At 60.6% G+C, this 18,324-nt stretch overlaps 1 protein-coding gene across 2 annotated transcripts; it reads right to left on the bottom strand.

Annotated features, from left to right (window-relative positions):
* Positions 1-106: 106 nt before the first annotated feature.
* On the bottom strand, positions 107-16,689 carry CCDC88B (coiled-coil and HOOK domain protein 88B). Of its 2 annotated transcripts, none has more exons than XM_017892950.1 (27): positions 16,585-16,689; positions 16,186-16,331; positions 15,941-16,052; positions 15,788-15,857; positions 15,638-15,696; positions 15,462-15,545; positions 15,224-15,367; positions 14,827-14,972; positions 14,591-14,672; positions 14,286-14,444; positions 13,663-13,809; positions 13,373-13,481; positions 13,073-13,209; positions 11,828-12,991; positions 7,876-8,003; positions 7,666-7,783; positions 6,088-6,183; positions 5,796-5,936; positions 5,027-5,283; positions 4,549-4,692; positions 4,196-4,382; positions 3,938-4,083; positions 3,623-3,721; positions 3,266-3,432; positions 2,371-2,577; positions 2,143-2,211; positions 107-595 (listed from the first exon to the last, which is right to left on the bottom strand). In XM_017892950.1, the coding sequence occupies exons 1-27, from the start codon at positions 16,642-16,644 to the stop codon at positions 540-542; spliced, it is 4,434 nt and encodes a 1,477-aa protein (XP_017748439.1). In that variant the 5' UTR covers positions 16,645-16,689; the 3' UTR covers positions 107-539. The 2 variants fall into 2 exon arrangements, with proteins under 2 accessions (XP_017748439.1, XP_017748445.1); XM_017892956.1 differs by having other exon boundaries at positions 2,371-2,524; positions 3,408-3,432.
* Between the last annotated feature and the right edge of the window lie 1,635 nt (positions 16,690-18,324).

The raw sequence follows: 18,324 nt of genomic DNA, 5'->3' as shown, positions 1-18,324 counted from the left end.
AGGCAGGGGCCTTCTGCCCACAGACCCCCGCCAACCAGGAGGACCAGGGCGGCATGTGTTCCTGGTGCCCCGAGGTACCCAATGCAGCCAACAGACAGAGCAAGACTCAGAAGGCTGCAGTTCAGCTTTATTCTCATGCCCCTCGTGTCCAGCTGAGGCTCAAGATCAGCCCAGGCCACAATCTCCTGGCACTGGGACTCAGCTCCCTGCCTGGACTGGGCAGGGGGCTCTACTCCTGCCAGCCTCCTTCAGCTGGGGGATCCCCCAGAGACCGCTGCCTCAGCGGGAGCCACCTGGAAGAGCCAGAATCCCGGCCTAGAGCCACTCGTGAGGACCAGCTGTCCCCCATGTCCACACACTTGTCCCAGCTCCACCTCCGGGCCCCGGCACTGACCATGGAGGATCTCCAGGCCCAGGCCTCCTTGTCCAAGGACTCCCCTTGGGGGCCCTGGCTCCCTGAGCTCTTGGGCTGCCTGGGGCCCCCGCTGACACTCCAGCGGCAAGAGGGCTGTACTCCCGATCCTGCTGTCCCCATGGTGTCACTGGCTGAGGGACGGGGTGAGGGGACGTTTCTCCGGTTCCTGTACCTCGGGGCCTAGAGGGAAAGGCTCAGCTCAGACCCGCCTCCCTCAGGAGGACTCCCAGAGTCCCAGGAGGCCTATAGGCTCGAGCACCTTCTGCCCACCCCGACCTGCCAATACCCACCGCTTCCAGCTGCACCATGCCTGCTGTTCCCTCAGTGGCTCCCTCTGCCCAGAATGGTGTTCTCAGGTGTGTCCACACGATAAACTCTCCCCTCAAGTCTTTGCTCCAACTTCACCTCCTCTCTGAGGCCCACCCCAGCACCCTAGTTACTAAAACTCCAATTAGCCTGCCCAGAGTTCCTGAGCTCCTGACCCCTCCCCTGCTCTCCTTTCTTCCCAGAGCATTAGCGCCTCCTGATGGTCCATGGGGTCTAGGGCTGAGCTGCCCTGGGTGAGCTGAGCAGGTGAGATGGGGCTGGCCTGTGACGTGCTTCAAAGACCTACTATGTTTTCTGTTTTTTGTTTTTGAGACAGTCTCACTCTGTCACCAAGGCTGGAGTGCAATGGCGTGATCTTGGCTCACTGCACCCTCCGCCTCCCAGGTTCAAGCGATTCTCCTGCCTCAGCCCCCTGAGTAGGTGGGATTACAGGCATGGGACACCATGCCTGACTAATTTTTGTATTTTTAGCAAAGACAGAGTTCCACCATGTTGGCTAGGCTGGTTTCTAACTTCTGGCCTCAAGTGATCTGCCTGCCTTGGCCTCCCAAACTGCCAAAGACTTACTATGAAAAAAATCACATCTGGCCGGGTGCAGTGGCTCACACCTATAATCCCAGCACTTTGGGAGGCCGAAGAGGGCAGATCATCTGAGGTCCCTGCGGTCAAGAGTTCGAGACCAGCCTGACCAACATAGTGAAACCCCGTCTCTACTAAAATAATAATAATACAAAATTAGCCTGGTGTGGTGGCCCATGCCTGTAATCCCAGCTACTCGAGAGGCTGAAGCAGGAGAATCGTTTGAACCTGGGAGGCGGAGGTTGCAGTGAGCCAAAGAGTGAAACTCCATCTCAAAAAAAAAAAAATCATGTCTAATAGCACATTCGTGATTTTTACACTGGCTACATGCTGAAATGGTAATAGTGTAGGCATATTGAGTTAAATGTTATTAAAATCCATTTTTGGCCGGGCGCGGTGGCTCAAGCCTGTAATCCCAGCACTTTGGGAGGCTGAGACGGGCAGATCACGAGGTCAGGAGATTGAGACCATCCTGGCTAACACGGTGAAACCCGTCTCTACTAAAATAAATAAAATAAAATAAAATCCATTTTATCTGTCTCTTTTCACTTTTTCTGGTGAGCCTACTGGAAAAGTTAAAATTATGAGGTGGTTCACACCGTATTTCTAGTGGACAGGGCTGTTGTAGATAATAATTATTTTTAGGCAAATTGTTTACTACTATCTGCTTCTTCACACCAGAATGTTCCCTGCTGTGTCCCCTGCCAGCACGTCACCTGGCACTTGGTAAAGGATCATTGTCAAATAACAGAATGGATGAATTCTGCCAGGGGTCCCAGGCAGGACAAAGAACGCTGCTCCTTCCTCAGGCCCCCACTCACCCTCTCGGTTGGCATCTGTTTCGTGCTCCTGGAGGGTCTCAGCGGAGTTCTCCCATCCCACACCAGGTCCTGGGAGGCACAAGGCAACCACTGGGCCCAGGGCCAGGGCGGAAGTGGACAGAGCTTGCAGAAGACACAGGGGACAAGAAGGAAGCCTCCTCCCCCAAGGAGCTGGTGGGTCCACAAAGAGTTGGGGGGCTGGCTGGGACAGTGACCCTTGTCCCTCACCTTTGCTGTGGGAGATGGGTGCCCCCAGGGGGCCTGGACGGCGCTGTCGGAATCGTTGCCTAGGGGTGTCCCCAGGGCTGAATGACTCAGAGCTTCGGCCCACCGGGAACCTTGAGCTGAGTTTCCGCCGCTGCCCGCCTGCCAAGGTCTCATCCTGCAGGCAGAGGGAGCTCTGGGCCCGGCGCATGGGTGCCGGGGAAGGGAACCCTGCAAGAGGCACAGGCAGGGAGGGGGTCAGAGGAGGGGAGGGGGGACTGAGGCTCATGCAGGGAGGGGGTCAGAGGAGGGGAGGGGGGCTGAGGCTCATGCAGGGAGGAGGTCAGAGAAGGGGGGCTGAGGCTCATGCAGGAACTGGGTCAGAGGAGGGGAAGGGGGCTGAGGCTCATGTAGGGAGGGGGTCAGAGGAGCAGGGGCCTGGGTGGAGTGGAGGGGCCAATGGGTGAAGCTGCCCAGGGCCAGGGAGAGGAGGTGCAGAGTGGGGGTAGGAGCCAGGCAAATGAGGGGGCAGCAGGACGCTGGCCCTGTGCTGGCCTTGACACTAACTCACTGCATGACCTTGGGCAAGGAGCTTCCCCTCCCGGGGCCTCAGTCTCCTCATCTGCAGTCTAGGATCAATGACCTCTCCCTAGAGTCCTCTGCACCTCCCAGATCCTGGGCTCCTCTGCGGATGGGGCAGGCTGGGTGGGGGATAGCACAGGCAGGAGAGAGGTGTGGGCCAAGGGTGACCCTGCAGGGCCCAGGGCAAAGAGCCCCTGGTGGCATCAGGGCAGGCTGAGCAGGCCTCAGGGAAGGCCAATGGGGTCATGCATGCAGGCCAGGCAGTGAAGCAGGTGCCAAGGTGGGGGCAGAGGATGTGGGGCAGGGACCATCCTGGCCACCTGACCCCCAGACCCACCTGTCCCATCTGCCTCCCTGCCCTCAGGAAGCTCGGTCTCCGGGGGGCCCCCCAGGCTCTCGGTGCTGCCAGCCCCATCGGCCCCCAGGCGCAGCCCCCCAGGGGGGCCCCCCTCCCGCCGGGGCCGCATCAGCCTCTTCACCTTGTCTGCCAGCCAGCTGCCCTTCCTGGGGGCAAGAGGGCACAAGACGGGATCAGGACAGGGAGGAGGGAGGGAGCAAAGGGTGTCCTGGGGATGGCAAAGGCCAGGTAGACCTTCATGGGGCCTGGACCTGAGCTGGGCCTGGGGTCAGAAGCCAGTTCAGGGGCAGAGGTTAGCAGGATGTCCAGCCTGAGGGAGGTGACAGGGCTGCTCACTTGGTCCGGGGCAGGGGCCCAGGCTCCAGCACGCGGTATTGGTCCATGATCTTCTCCACGAGCTTCTGCTTCTCTCGGCGCAGGGCATTAAGCTGTTCCCTGGCAGGAGTGAGAAGGGAGAGGTGGGTGTGAGGCCCAGGGAAGCCAAGGCAGTAGTAAGGCACAGGCTGCAGCGAGGACGCACTGGTCCCATGCCACAGATCGGACTGACCTGGAAGGTCAGCTCCAACCCAGTCCCTAGGCCCTCACTGGGATCTCCCCAGGAACGCCGAGAGGGGATGCAGGCCCTACCCTGCTCCCAGTCGGCCCACTCACAGGTACTCCCGCTGCTCGCGGTGCAAGTGGTCCCGGCTCTCCAGGCTGCGCTCCAGGAGCTCCCTGTTCTCCCGGCTCAGGGCCTGCACTTCAGTCAGCAGCTGCCGGTTCTCCTCTTCCTGGGCACTCCGCAGCTGTGTCAATAACTGGCAGGAGGGCAACATGGGTCAGGGGGTGGGACCCAGCTCAGGACCACCTGGGTATAGGCTTCCTGCTCCCCCACACACACCCACACCCCCGCCGGCCCCCCAGCCACACCTCACACTGCGTGGTCAGCCGGCAGGCGCTCAGGTCCAGCTGCTGGTTGGACTCGCGCAGCTGCTGGCTCTGCATCTCCAGCTGTGCCCGCTCCAGCTCCAGCCGCGCCAGCCGGCCCCGTAGCTCCCCGCGTTCACCCTGAAGTTCACCCCGCTCCCGAGACACCTCTGCCAGCAGCAGCTGAGCCCTTGGGAGGCAAGGAGAGCTGTTCTCCAAGGGACCTGGGTCCTCAGTCCGAGTGCTGGCCAGAGGAGTTATGCCAGGGAGGGAAGGCCAGGCAGGACCCCACCCCCCAAACCCACTTTCGGGGTGGGGCCATTGAGAGCTGCTAGGGGCTGTGGCAGGGCCCGCACCTGTCATGCTCGCTCTGAAGCCTCCGCAGCTCCTCCTCCAGGCCCCGCTGCCGATGCCCATCCTGCATCAGGCGTTCACGCTCTGCCAGTAGGGCCACCTCCTGTGCCTCCACGCTGGCCCGCTGGGCCTGCAGCTGCTCATGCCTGGGATGGACAAGGGGCTAAGAGGGCTGCGTGAACCTACGGCCACCACAAGCAGCCAGATGGACTATCTGGGCCCAGAGGAGGTCTGTCACCTCCTAAGCATAGGTCCCCCAGGGAAAGCCATTGGGCAGAAAGCCATGCCAGGTGCCCACCACTCCCAACAGGTGAGCCCCACGGGGAGCCCAGCTCAGAAGTGTGGGGAGCACAACAGTGGCAGGGGTATCACAGAGCGGAGATGGAGGTGCTTCCTGATGGGAGTCAGACCTGCCAAGGGGAGTCTTCTCTGGCAGATAGGGGGTGCCAGGGGAGGAGCTGGGCATTTGGTGATGCTCACCTGCCCTGCAGCTCCCGGTGGGCCAACTCCAGTGCCCGCATGTTGGCCTTGAGGTCTCGGTGCCGCACCAGCAGTCCCTCTAGCTCGGCCTCCTGCCGCCGCTGCAGCTGTGCCAGGGCCTCGTGGTCCCGAAGCAGGGCCTGCTGCTGCCCGCGGGTCTCCTCCTGGGACCGCCGCGCTGACCGCACCTCCTCCTCCAGCACCTCCAGCTTCCGGTGCAGCTCCTGGCCCTTAATCTCCAGCACAGACTTCTCGGCCTGGGATAGAGGAGGGAAGCAGAAGCTGCTGGGGAGGAACCCCTGGCTGGAAATCGGGTGAAAGGTCAGGGGCTAAGGGCAGAGGGTAGGGCCCAAGACAAGGAGAGAGCTGTGGAGGAGGCAGAGGGCTGGGGGCACAGCAGGCAGCACAAACCCCAGCCAGAGGCTGATGGCGAGCAGGGGAGAGGCGGCAGAGGCTGGCTGGGCCAGGCTGTCCGGGAGGGGCACAGGGCAGAATGGGACTAATGGTTCCCTGTGGAGGGGAGGGCTGGGACGGTGAGAGGGCAGGGGACACGGGTGCAGATGTGGGGGCTGGCGGCAGGTAGGAGGAGACAGCGGCAGGGAGGATGGTGCACAGTGGTGGCTGGGGTCAGAGGACAAGGATACATGAAACTGGAGAAGAGGTGGGGCAGCTGGCTGGGAGCTGGGATAGAAAAAGGCCACAGGACGATCCAAAAGGGGCAGGAGGGGGCAGTACATGGGCAGGGATGGGCACCCGGGTGACCACCCACCTGCAGACGGCTGCTGTGCTCCTGCGCCCGCTGGCTCTGCAGCAGCAGCTCCTGGGCACGGCCCTGCAGGCTCCCCAGCTGCCCCTCCAGGTGCTGCAGCTGCCCCTGCAAAGCTGCCTTCTCTGCCACCAGTGTCGCATTCTGCCCAGAAGTGGGGGTTAGTGGTAGCCAGGTGGCGGGGGCACCCCCAGTGCCTACCACAGGCCTACGCTCACACGGCACGGGGCACCTCCCCAGGGCTCACACTGCACCAGGCACCCCCTGCCCAGGGCTCACTGTGGCCCACACTCACACTGCGTTCCACCTCAATAAGTCGCACATTCTGGGTCTCCATCAGCCGAGGCTCCACATGCTCTTTGGGCCCCAGCCCCGCGGGGCCCTGGCGCAGCTGCAAGGAGAGTCCCTGGGAAGTCATGCAGGGCAGCGGCTTGGGGATGCCGCAAGGACCTGCGCTTATGGGCCTGTCCTGCCAGCAGCATTTAGCCGGGGACACCCTGCACCAATCTCATGCCTTCCCTTGGATCCCACAAGTCCCTGCTCCTGGTTCCTGAAGCTCCACCGTCTCCACCCTGCCCTTCTCAACTTTTCTCTGTCTGCGGCAGAGCCTTCTTCTCATAGCACCTCTCCATCCCACTACTCCTCTAAGCCTCTTGGGTTTTCGGTTTTGTTTTGTTTTGTTTTGAGACAGTCTCGCTCTGTAGCCCAGGCTGGAGTACAGTGGTGTGACCTCAGCTCACTGCAACCTCTGCCTCCCGGGTTCAAGCAATTCTCCTGCCTCAGCCTCCCAAGTAGCTGGGACTACAGATGTGGGCCACCTCGCCCAGCTAATTTTTGGGTTTTTTTGTTTTTGTTTTTTGTGGGGTTTTTTTGAGATGGAGTCTCACTCTGTCGCCCGGGCTGGAGTGCAGTGGTACGATCTCGGCTCACTACAACCTCTGCCTCCCGGGTTCAAGCAATTCCCCTGCCTCGGCGTCCCATGTAGCTGGGACTACAGGCACCCGCCAACATGCCCAGCTAATTGTGTGTGTGTGTGTGTGTGTGTGTGTAGTAGAGATGGGGTTTCACGGTGTTCATCAGGATGGTCTCGACCTCCTGACCTCGTGATCCATCTGCCTCGGCCTCCCAAAGTGCTGGGATTACAGGCTTGAGCCACCACGCCTGGCCTGGTTTTTGTATTTTTAGTAGAGATGGGGTTTCACCATATTGATCACACTGGTCTCGAACTCCTGACCTCAGGTGATCCACCCGCCTTGGCCTCCCAAAGTGCTAGGATTACAGGCGTGAGCTGCTGCACGGGGCCTCCTCTAAGCCTGTGTTTCAACCCCACCTTCTCCACAAAACCTCCCCTGATTGACTCACATGCACCTGCTGGGTACCTTGCTGGGTGGCACCCTCCCAAGCCCCTTTATGGCCTCCTCACAGCCCCTGGCACCTAGTTATTGTCACCTGTTTTCTTGCCTCTATCCTCCCTGGACTGCGAGCTCCCTGAGGATGGCGGCCTGGGATTGGGCCCCACCACCCCACCCTCCGTACGGAGCCCACACACAGCCCAGGCAGCAGAAACCATAACTGGCTTCCTTGATGCCAAGCACTGAGCTCCCTAGGCAGTGGGGAACCCTGGGTGAGAGAGGCGGAGCAGTCATCCACAGCAGAAGTTCTGTCCATGTGCAGAATGGGGGAAATGAGACCCCAGGTAAGTCAACACGGCCACCTGACTCCCAGCACAGTGCTCCCTCCAACAGGCCCCACATGGGGAGTGAGGCAAGTAGCTAGCCAAGAATCCAGGGGCAGCACACGCGACCCTGGCGTCTGCTCATGGGGTGGAGGGCGGGGTGGCATGGCCCCCAGCTCCCAGGCCAGCAGGCGTCACCTGGAACAGCTCCTCTTCCAGCTGCAGGGCCCTGGTCTTGAGCTCCATCAGCGCCTCCTCCTTGCTGGTCGCCGCTGCCTGCAGCTCAGCTTCCAGCCGCTGCTCCAAGCCCTGGTACCTGCCAGAAGAATCCTTGGTACCCAGCCCCACCCCACACTCACCCCACCACACCCCTGCCTCCCTCACTTTTCCCCTCAGCCCTGTCCCCACCTCTGGTGCTGGCTTTCCTGTTCTCGCAGAAATTCCTGGCGCTCCAGAGCTGCGTGCTCCAGTTCACGCTGCAGATGCTCCAGCCGGGCCCCCAGCTCCTTGCCCCGCACCACAGCTTTCTCCAGCTCCTGAGGGCAGGCAGAGCAGGCTCAGGGCAAGGGGGCAGGGGACAGCCGGAGACAGAGGCCTGAGAGTCAAGAGAGCTGCCTTTCTGTCCTTGACCTGCCATCCTGGGCACGTATCGTTAGCCCTTTGGGCTCTACTTTCCCATCTACAAAATGGGAGCAAAGTCTGGTGCCCTTGAAATTGGGCATGAAAGAGTTGGGGTTCGTAAGCCTGGCAGGGCATGAGGGATGCCCCTGGGCCAGGAGTCAGTGACACATGTTGGGCAAGTGCCGTCACCTCTCTGAGCCCACGGTTCTTCATGTGCGCAGTGAAAGGTGGACGCGCCCTGTGGGCTGCCACCCCAGCCATGTGACAGCTAGACAGCTAGAGAGGCTCAGTAGAGGCGGGTCTGGTGAGAGACCTTGGCTACAGGGAAAAGGTCACAGAGGACTGGCGGGACAGGAACTCGGGAGTTGACAGTGGGGCCGGGGGGGGCGCCAGGATGCTGCCAGCCAGGTGACCTGTGGCCTTTGGCAGTTGGGCTGCACCACTTTGGAAGGAGATGGGAGGCCCATTCTGGCCTGTGGGCCCCGGAGGGAGGGAGACCAAACCATTCTGCCACGTGGGGGGCCTGGCAGGATGAAGCTTCAGGGACAGCGCCCATGACCAGTTGCCAGCCAAATCCTGCCTCAGAATACAAGCCTATAAGCCTTGCCACTGAAAACTACCTTCCTGGATTAATAACCATACCTAGGCCTTGCCCGGGGGGCACTGCACCTCCTGACACCCTTGGCCACCACCTCTCCCTGAAAAACTACAACTCCCATGAGGCACTGCTGCCTGTCTGGCTGGCAGCCACTAGCGAAAGTACTGGGGTAGGAGGCACAGTGACTAGAACCTCCCGCCCAGCCCCTGCCCTAACCTCCTCCGGGCCCTGGCCACAGCCCTCCTAGGGCCCCCTCCCCCCAGCCTGGGAGGCTTCCCCACCCAGTGGACAACCTGAGAGGCTCCTGGTTCCCTGACCTTCCCCTGGCCAGCCACCTTCTCCTGCTCTCACAAAATTCCCCCTTTGTCCCCAGCTTCCCCCACCCTCTCAGTCCTTGGAGCTGGCTCTTCTAGCCCGCCAGCCCTACCCTACCTTCACTGCCTACCTGCTGGCATTCCCTCCCACGGAACAGGTTCATTCTAGGTGCCAGGCATTGCCCCAAGCTCCCTACGCTGATTATCTTACAGGATCCTGTGAGGCAGGTACAATTTTTTTTTTTTTTTTTTTTTTTTTTTGAGAAGGAGTCTTGCTCTGTCACCCGGACTGGACTGCAGTGGCACAATCTTGGCTCACTGCAACCTCTCCCTCCTGGGTTCAAGCAATTCTCCTGCCTCAGCCTCCCAAGTAGCTGGGATTACAGGTGTGTGCCACCACACCTGACTAATTTTGTATTTTTAGTAGGGTCGGGTTTTCGCCATGTTGGCCAGGCTTGTCTCAAACTCCTGACCTCTGGTCATCTGCCTGCCTCAGCCTCCCAAAGTGCTGGGATTACAGGTGTGAGCCACCATGCCCAGCCAAAGCAGGTACAATTTTTATTCCAGTTTTACAGGCGAGAAAACTGAGACTCAGAGAGGTTAAGTAACTTGCCCCAAGCCACACAGCTGGAAAGTAGGCAAGTCGCCAGGCCAGACAGCATCTCAGCCACACCCCACAGAGTGGACCCCAGAGACGGTCTCTCACTTTCCCTCACATTCACCAGAACCACCTTACCCTGGGCCTGTCTTGCACAACACCTGACCCCACGTCTACCCATCCTCATAAGGGGTCTCTGAGCAAATTACTCTTCCTCCCTGAATTTCAGGGTCCTTGTCTGTACAGAAATGGGACTGGAAACTGCCTGTGCAGGAGGACTCAGTTCCTACCTGTGTTGCAATCTCACAGGTCCCCTAGCACTGGGGTCCATTGGCCCAAACACCCTTCCTGGCGCCTTTCCACATGCAGACCTGACCATTTTGCTCACTTTGCCCATTGGGGAACCTTCAGTGGCTGCGCAGTCCCCCATGGCAAAAGCCCTAGCTCCTTCCTTAGCTTGGAAGGAAGCTGAAGCCATGCCCAAACACTGGAGTGCTAGCTTCCTGGTCACTGCTGTGTGCCCAGAGCCTGGTACAGGGCCAGGCACCAAGAAGATGCCCATAAACATGTTTAAATGAATAAGTAAAAGTGTGTCAGCTGGATGTGGTGGCTCACGCCTGTAATCCCAGCACTTTGGGAGGCCAAGGTGGGCGGATCACCTGAGGTCAAGAGATCAAGACCATCCTGGTCAACACGGTGAAACCCTGTCTCTACTAAGAATTTAAAAAATTAGCTGGGCGTGGTGGCGCACACCTGTAGACCCAGCTACTTGGGAGGCTGAGGCAGAAAAGTCTCTTGAACCTGGGAGATGGAGGTTGCGGTGAGCCAAGATCGCGCCTCCAGCCTGGTGACAGAGCGAGACTCCATCTCAAAAAAAAAAAAAAAAAAAGGAAACTAGCTGGGCCAACATGATGAAACCCCGTCTCTACTAAAAATACAAAAATTAGCCAGGCATGGTGGTGTGTGCCTGTAGTCCCAGCTACTCAAGAGGCTGAGGCAGGAGAATCTCTTCAACTTGAGAGGTGGAGGTTGCAATGAGCAGAGATCGCCCCACTGCACTCTAGCCTGGGCAACAGAGTGAGACTCCGTCTCAAACAGAAAAAAGTGTCCAGTCCTTCTCTCACCCCCACTCCCATGCCGCCCTAGTCAGCTTCCTCTGCCACTTACACCACGACCACTGCCTCCTGATAACCCCAAGCTCCCCTGTCCACCAAGGTGACCCTCCTCAAGCCTAGCCCCACACAGTTCTGCCCTGGCTTTCCCTGCCTGGGGAGGGAGGACTAACACATTCAAAGCTGGCCCTCATCTCCCCTGCCTCTTGAGCCCTGAGCATTCTTCTTTTGTTGTTGTTTCATTGGATGGTGTTTGTTTGTTTGTTTGTTTTGAGACAGCGTCTCGCTCTGTCGCCCAGGCTGGAGTACAGTGGCACAATCTCAGCTCACTGCAACCTCCGCCTCCCGGGTTCAAGCAATTCTCCTGCCTCAGCCTCCCAAGTAACTGAGATTACAGGTGCCTGCCACCACGCCGGGCTGATTTTTGTATTTTTAGTAGAGATGGGGTTTTGCCATGTTGGCCAGGCTGTTATTGAACTCCTGACCTCAAGTCATCCACCCGCCTCAGCCTCCCAAAGTGCTGGGATTACAGGTGTGAGCCACCACACCTGGCCCCTGAGCATCTTTAATGCCTTTGTCTTTGCACATGCCATTCCCTCTGGACAAAATGTCCTCCCCACCTAGTGATATTGTGGTCACTCCTCCTAAAGCCTCCTTGCCTCCACTTGGGCATCAGCTCACCCTCCCATGGGCTCTTGTAGCACTTGGCTCTGAATAAACAGTGCTTGAACACTTACAACACACCCTTGCCGGCATGAACCTTTACAGCTACTGTCTCTCAAGGTCCTCCCTAAGACAGGCCCAGCTGGCCAGGAATAGTACCCCTGTTTTACAGGAGGAGGACTGGAGTGGAGGTGAGTTGACTGCTGCAGCCAGACAGCCAAGATGTGCACTAGGCAATCTCACCCCCTCCCACAGCACCCCCATCACACAGTGGACATGGCTCTGTGCCCCAAGCCAGGCACACCTTTGGAAGGCAGGGTTGGTCTTGGCCTTTCTATCTCCAGCCCCAGCTTGGTGCTGGGCACCCACCAAACAGCTGCTGAAGGAATCAGTAACTCCCAATAGCCTGGAACCCTGTTTCCCAACCCCGGCTGTGAGCCCCAACCTGACCTACCGCCTGGAGGGCCTCCTTCTCCCGGCGCTCCCTCTCAGCCTCCTCCAGGTGCTGGCGGCCCTCGCTCTCCAGCGCCTGCATCCGTTCCTCGGCGGCCTCTGACTGGGCCCGCAGCCTGGACCCCTCACGCTCCCACTGCCTCCGCTCCCGGCCCGCTGATGCCAGCGCCTCCACCAGCGCCTCCCGTTCCTGGGACGCAGCCTCCAGCTCCCGGCCGGCAGCCTCCACTCCCTCCGGACCGCAGCCGGGCTTGTGCTCCCAGGCTGCCTCTGCCTCCCGGTGGGCCTCGGCCTCTGCTCTTCGCGCTTGGGCCAGCTCCTTGGAGAGGCGGGCAGCCTCCATGTCTTGGGCCTCCAGCTTGCGGGCCTGGGCTTCCAGCTCAGCTCCAAGGGCCTCAGCCTTTCTCCTCAGCTGTGCCACCTCCTTCCTGAGCGCCTCCTGCTCTGCGACACCACTGGCCAGGCTCTCCCCCGTGACTGGGCCCTCCCAGGCCTGGATCTCAAGAGCTCCTTCTGACTTCTGCTGTGGTTTTTGCCAGGCTGGGTTCCCGACCATCCCCTCCAGCCTCTGGTCATGCTCTCTGGCCTCTGTTTGTCCCGTGGCCAGGTCCAGGCCCTGGTTTGGGCCCTCCTGCTCCTCCAGCTGCACAGAGCTGGGGTCCGAAGGCCTTGGCTTGTGCTCAGGGTCCTCCTGTCTCAACCCCCCGGCCTCAGGCACCAACTCACCTTGGGGAGCCTCTCTTCCCTCGGTCTCTCCTCCCAGCAACTGTGGGGCCTGAATTTTGGTCCCTGGACCCTGAGGTGGGGCCACAGAGGCAGGGCTCTGGAGAAAGGATCTACAGCCAGCCTTCTCTGGGGACTCCTGTGTCTCCACAGGAGAGTCTGACTCTTGGGGGGACCAGTCTGAGGCCTGGGGGTCCACAGTAGCTGCCTGAAGGGGACTCTTTGCCTCCTGTGGGTCCGAATCAGGTGCCTGGGGACACTCAGCTGACCCCTTGAGCACTGAGTCTGATGCTGGGGAAGCCAAGTTCAAGGACTGGGGGCCTCCATCCCTTGCCTTCTGAGCCAAGCCCTGGGGACTGTGGTCGGAGGCCACAGGAGTCTGGGGAGCCTCCTCCAGCACCGGAAGCACAGGGTCGTCTCTCGGTACCTCCAGCAGGGGGTGCTGAGGGCATAGGAGAGGGACAGTCAGACGCAGAGAGGGACTAGGGGAAGGGCCAGCCAGGACCATGGGGAGGGGACTCACCTGGCCCCCTGGCTGCCTCTGAAGCACCTGAAGCAGCCCCCGAAGCTCCAGGTTCTCTCTCTCGAGGGTCCGAAGCCGCCCAGCCTCTGCCTCCCTCACCTCATCTTGCAGCGAGGGGGCTGCTCCCGGCAGGGGTGCTGAGGATGACAGATGAGGTCAGGACCCCTCCCTTACTGCCTGGCTCCTCACATACACATCCCAGAGGCTTGGGAGAAGGGAGGAAGTCAGAGGCTCTCCCCAGTACACCTGCTGGAAAGCACAGGCAGCCCCCGCCCCAACCCCTCCGCTGGGGTCCCTCACCCTCCCCAGGGGATCCTGGGGGCGGCTCCAAGCTCCGCTGCAGCTCCAGCTCCAGCTCCACATTCTCCTCAGCCAGCTGGTCCACCTGATGCCGCAGAGAGTCCAGTTCCTGGGGGTGAGGGTAGGGTCAGACAAGCCCTCCACACCATGGCCAGGCCGAGTGTGTAGGTCGGAGGGTCACTAGAGGTCACCAAGAGCAGAAGTGGCAGGAATCACTAGGGACCCCCAGGGAATCAATGGGGCCATGGGGTGATGGGGCAACCCAGCTGGGATCACTCTGGCGACCTCACCGCATGGGCCTCGCCCAGCCGGGTCCGCAGCAGCAGGTTCTCGCGCTGGGTCTCGTGCAGCCGGGCGCAGCGCTCTCGGGCAGCCTCCAGCTGCTCTTCCAGCAGCGCCTTGGAGGCCTCCAGCACCCCTGAGAGCACCCGCTCCTCCTGGTGGGAGAGCAGGGAGAACCGGCAGCCATGCAGCTCCCATGCACTCCAGGGCCTGAGGGTTCCAAACTCCTTCCCCTCGATCTGTCACAGACCCTGCCTCCCTCCCACACCGTGCACCCCATCAGTCTCTAGGCCCCGCCACTCCCTTCCATCTTCTCTCCCAGGTTTCTCCAGGTACTTTCTCCCCCACCCCTGGCCCCGCCCTTTGTGCAGGCCCCGCCCTTCTGTCCATGCCCCGCCCCTCCTCCCCAGGAACCGCCTTCCTTCCAAGGCTGCCTCTCCCCTCCACCTGCCCCATCCTCCGGAGGCCCTTTTCTAGACGCCTCCTCCCTGAATTTGTCCTCACCCATTTCTCCACCCGTGACTGTCCCCTCCAGAGAATCTGCCTGTCTCCTCTCGGGACCCAATCTCGCTCCTCCTCCTGGCCCGCCCCCTTGCGCACGCCCTGCCCCGCGGCCCCGCCTCCGCCTCACCTCCAGCTGGCTCCTGCAGGCCTCAGCCTCCTGCAGCCGCTCTCTGCAGCGCCGCAGCTCCTCCTGCAGGCGGGGCAGGCGGCCGGCCCGTTCCCGCAGAGCCTCTGCCTCCTCGCGGTACAGCTCGGCCCGCTTGGCCTGTCCCGACAGCGCCTGGGCCTGGGCCAGACGGTGTGGAGCTGGGAACAGCCAGCCGCGGGCCAGAGGGATTAGAGACGGGAAGGAGCCGGGTTGGGAGGGAAGCAATAGGACCGGGTGCGAGGAGGTTAGGGAATGCCGCGGTGGCGGGGAGCATATGAGCGCACCTCCTGGCGGAGCCTTCTTATTTCGACCTCCAAACCCTGCACCTCGGCCTGGGAGTCTAGCAGCAACTCGGCCTTCTCTTCCCTGGAGGGAAGGGGAGGCTGGAGAGGGTCTAGGGGCCCACAACTCCCAGCCCTTCCCAAGCCTGGCCCCTCCCGTAGCCAACAGGGCTAGGGTCCCATCCAGGCTTAATCTGCCCCTCTCCACTCATTCCCCTTCCCAGGCTGCGCACACTCACAGCTCCTGCCGCAGACGCCGCAGCTGAGCCTTGGCGTTGGCCAGCTGCAGGGCCAGATGGTGCGAGGGGCCCTCGGCGGGAGCCCTAGAGGGAGCCTCAGGCCTCAAGCAGAGGGGTTCTCGCTCCAGCAGCAGTTCAGCCAGCCGCTGTAGGTCAGGGGTCAAGGGTCAGGACTAACTTATCCAATGCCTCTGCACATCGACCCCCAACCACAATACCAGACATGGGGTTGTGGTCTGGGGTCTTGTGCCATCTGGTTGTGACAGCCCCGATGGCCCAAGACCTCAGACCACAACCCCATGCCTGGGCCCCAAACTTCCATCTCCCTTGCACAACCGGCTCCCTGATGGTCCTCCAGTTTCCCAACCTGAGTCCACGATGCCCCCGCTGCCCCTACCTGGGCCCCCAGGTCACGCTCCCGCGCCAGCCTCGACAGTGTCCCCATCAGGCTCCGGGACAGCATCTCCAGCTCGGCAGGTGTCAGCTCCCCAGGCTCCGGCCCAGACAGTGCCAGCACCACGCCGGTCCCCGGCTGGGTCACCTGGGGCGCAAGGAGAACAGTTCAGTGGAAGACGCGGAGCGGCAAGGGCGTCCCAGGCGCCATACCAGTCTGGGCTGCAGACCCGTCTCAGTACCTCCTGGATGGCAGCGGCCAGCTCACTCTGGACCTCGAGACTGAGGCCCTGGATGTGGCGGATGAAGAGTTCCCGGTGCTCACACTGAGGGGCAACAGGAAGGGGAGCTGGTGCAGGATCTCCCTCCTCTGCCGCCAAAGCTCGACCCTAGCCTTTCCTTCCCACCACCAGCTCACCTGTACTGACGCTCCCAACAGTAGCCGAAGAACGCCTTCCAGCTGCTCCACCGCTTCTTCTGCAGGGCACATGCCACAAGGGGTTAACTGGGGCGGGGAAGGTAGAGGAGTGCGGGGGCAGAGGCAGGAGGGGGTGGACGGGAAGAGCACCTGAGAGGGGGTCAAACCCCAATGTCTGGAGGTCTGGGGGTGGCGACAGGATCAGCAGCTGGAGCTCCTCCTGGAGGCAGAGGGGCAGACTATATGAGGGGCCTTCCCGAAGGCTTCCCCTCCGGTCTTCACCTTTCCCTCGAGACCCCTTACCTGGTAGAAGTCCCTTAGTCGGCTCCACAGGTGGCTCAGGTTCCACACTCTCCAGGCAGCAGGTCCGTCAAGGCCTCTGAGCATCCGAGGTCCCCCTCGGGAGCTGGGGGCACTATGGGCGGGAGGTGGAATCGAGGACCCGCCTCCCGTCAACAGGCCCCGCCCACTGCCCATCAGGCTCCGCCCACCCACTTCCCCTCCCCTAGGATCCTTCCCCGCCACCTCCCCGGCCCCATGCCCCTTACATGATGCCCAGCACCCGGAGGAGCAGGGCCCCATCGCTGAGGCGCAGGAACCTCTTCTCCAGCCAAAGGGGCGGCTCTTCCTCCTCTTCCTCTTCTTCCCCCTCCGACTCCTCCGCCTCCCCGACCAGCCCGGCCAGTCCTAGCGCCTGTGAGGAGCCCAGAGGGGTCGGCCGACCAGCAGAGTGAACCCTGAGCCCCTCCGACCTGCCCCAGTGAGCCCAAGCACCCCGTCTCACCAGTCCTCTGAGTGCCTCTGGCCCCTCTTCCCTCACTACAGCCTCCCCCGACCAGATCTCCATCCCCCACATTTGAACCCAACCCTCCCCCAGCCAGCCCCAACACCAGCCCCTGGCTGGGGCTCACTTCCCCTCCCCAGCCCGCTGCCACCTGCCCCCTCACCCAGGTAGCCAGACTCCCACTCAGGAAGTCTCTGAGCCTGGGCCCCTTGCCTCCCTCCATGCCCGGGTCAGGGTGCCCGTCTCGCTGTGGCAGCTGCACCTGCCCTGAGAGGAAGAGGAAGTCCCCGAGTGGGGGATCCCGGGGCCAGCCACAGACACCCTGTGCAGCTTCCTCCTTCCGGGTGCCGGCGGGCCTGGGCAGTCTGAGTCCTACCTCAGCCCCCACCTCACCTCCCTGCATCCTCCCAGCATCTCCCCAGGGCTAGCCCAGAAGTCGGCGGTGGAAGGCCCACAGCTCCCCTGGCTCCATGGACAATGGCGGAACAGCGCTTCACCTCTCTGGGCCTTGTTTTCTCAAACTGAAACTGGAGAGGATGACCCCAGCCTGGGGCCTCAAAAGGGCTCTGGGCCTTGCATGGTGAGTCTGGGCACCCACACACCCATCTTCCCAAATGCCAGGCTTCACTCACTACAGCGTCCTTTCTTTTCCCTTCAGTGTTTCTCAAACTTATCCAAACCACATCCCCAGCCTGAGAGGTCTGGTTCAGATGCTCCTCCAAGAAGCCTCCTCTGAACCCCAGACAGAAGGGAGCATCACTCCTGTGACCTCACCCCAGCCCATCCTCTATACACTCGAGACTGTTGTAGCCATACTAGGTGCTATGAAGGGGAGGGGATCTGACCTTGGCAGGATGATCAGGGAAGGTATCCTGGAGGAGGCATGAGATCAGGGATGGCTGGCTTAACAGAGCAAAGTGGAAAGGAAGGAAGGGTATTCCAGGCAACAGGAACAGAATGTGCAACTGTTCTGAGGCAGCTGGAAGTATGGTCAGCATAAAGATTGGAAATTATGCACGTTTTATCTATTCCAAGATGCTTAATGTTCACATTTTACTTTATTTTTTTTTAAGAGACAGAGTCTCAATCTGTGACTTAAACTGGAGTGCAGTTACAAGATCACAACTCACTGTAACTTCAGCCTCCTGGGCTTAAGCAATCCTCCTACTTCAGCCTCCTGAGCACTGGGACTACAGGTGTGTGCCACCACACCTGGCTAATTATTTTGCTTGTATTTTGTAGAGAGAGTCTCGCTATGTTGGCTGGGCTGGTCTCGAGCTCCTAGGCTCAAGTGATCCTCCCGCCTTGGCCTCCTGAAGTGCTGAGATGACAGGGCGTGAGCTGCCACACACAGTCCCCATTCTACATCTCTGAAGTGAGTTTACCTGGTACAGTTGCTGTCTGGCTAGCTGCAGTCCCAACATTACTGTCAGGACCCACACCTCAAAAGCGCCAGCATCAAATCCTTCAGAATAGTGTCAGCAGCTTGGAAGAAATCCTAGAGCAAGTGGAGCCCTTTTTAGCCCTGGGACCCAAATGGTGGGAATCCCCAGGGGAAGGGAACCAGGCTTGTCAGTGTATCAGTGACACTGCCTTTTGCCTTTTTTTTTTTTTTTTTTTTGAGATGGGAGTCTCGCTGTCTCCCAGGCTGGAGTGCAGTGGCATGATCTTGGCTCACTGCAAGCTCCGCCTCCCGGGTTCACGCCATTCTCCCGCCTCAGCCTCCCAAGTAGCTAGGACTACAGGCACCCGCTACCATGCCCGGCTGATTTTTTGTATTTTTAGTAGAGACAGGGTTTCACCACGTAAGCCAGGATGGTCTCGATCTCCTGACCTCGTGATCCGCCCACCTTGGCCTCCCAAAGTGCCAGAATTACAGGCGTGAGCCACCGCGCATAGCCTT

The sequence above is a fragment of the Rhinopithecus bieti genome, unplaced genomic scaffold, assembly GCF_001698545.2.
Source record: "Rhinopithecus bieti isolate Rb0 unplaced genomic scaffold, ASM169854v2 scaffold_1017, whole genome shotgun sequence".
In the NCBI taxonomy this organism is placed as follows: domain Eukaryota; kingdom Metazoa; phylum Chordata; class Mammalia; order Primates; family Cercopithecidae; genus Rhinopithecus; species Rhinopithecus bieti.
This window is presented reverse-complemented; position numbering and strand designations above follow the sequence as displayed.

Bases quoted from the DNA above. Each gene is read 5' to 3' on its own strand.
- CCDC88B (XM_017892950.1), bottom strand. From the start codon at position 16,644: ATGGAGGGAGGCAAGGGGCCCAGGCTCAGAGACTTCCTGAGTGGGAGT. The intron at 6,184-7,665 runs GTGACGCCTGCT...CTCTCCTTGCAG, and splicing joins TGGAAGAGGAGCTGTTCCAG to CTGCGCCAGGGCCCCGCGGG. The intron at 596-2,142 runs GTGAGTGGGGGC...CTTTCCCTCTAG, and splicing joins AACAGATGCCAACCGAGAGG to GCCCCGAGGTACAGGAACCG.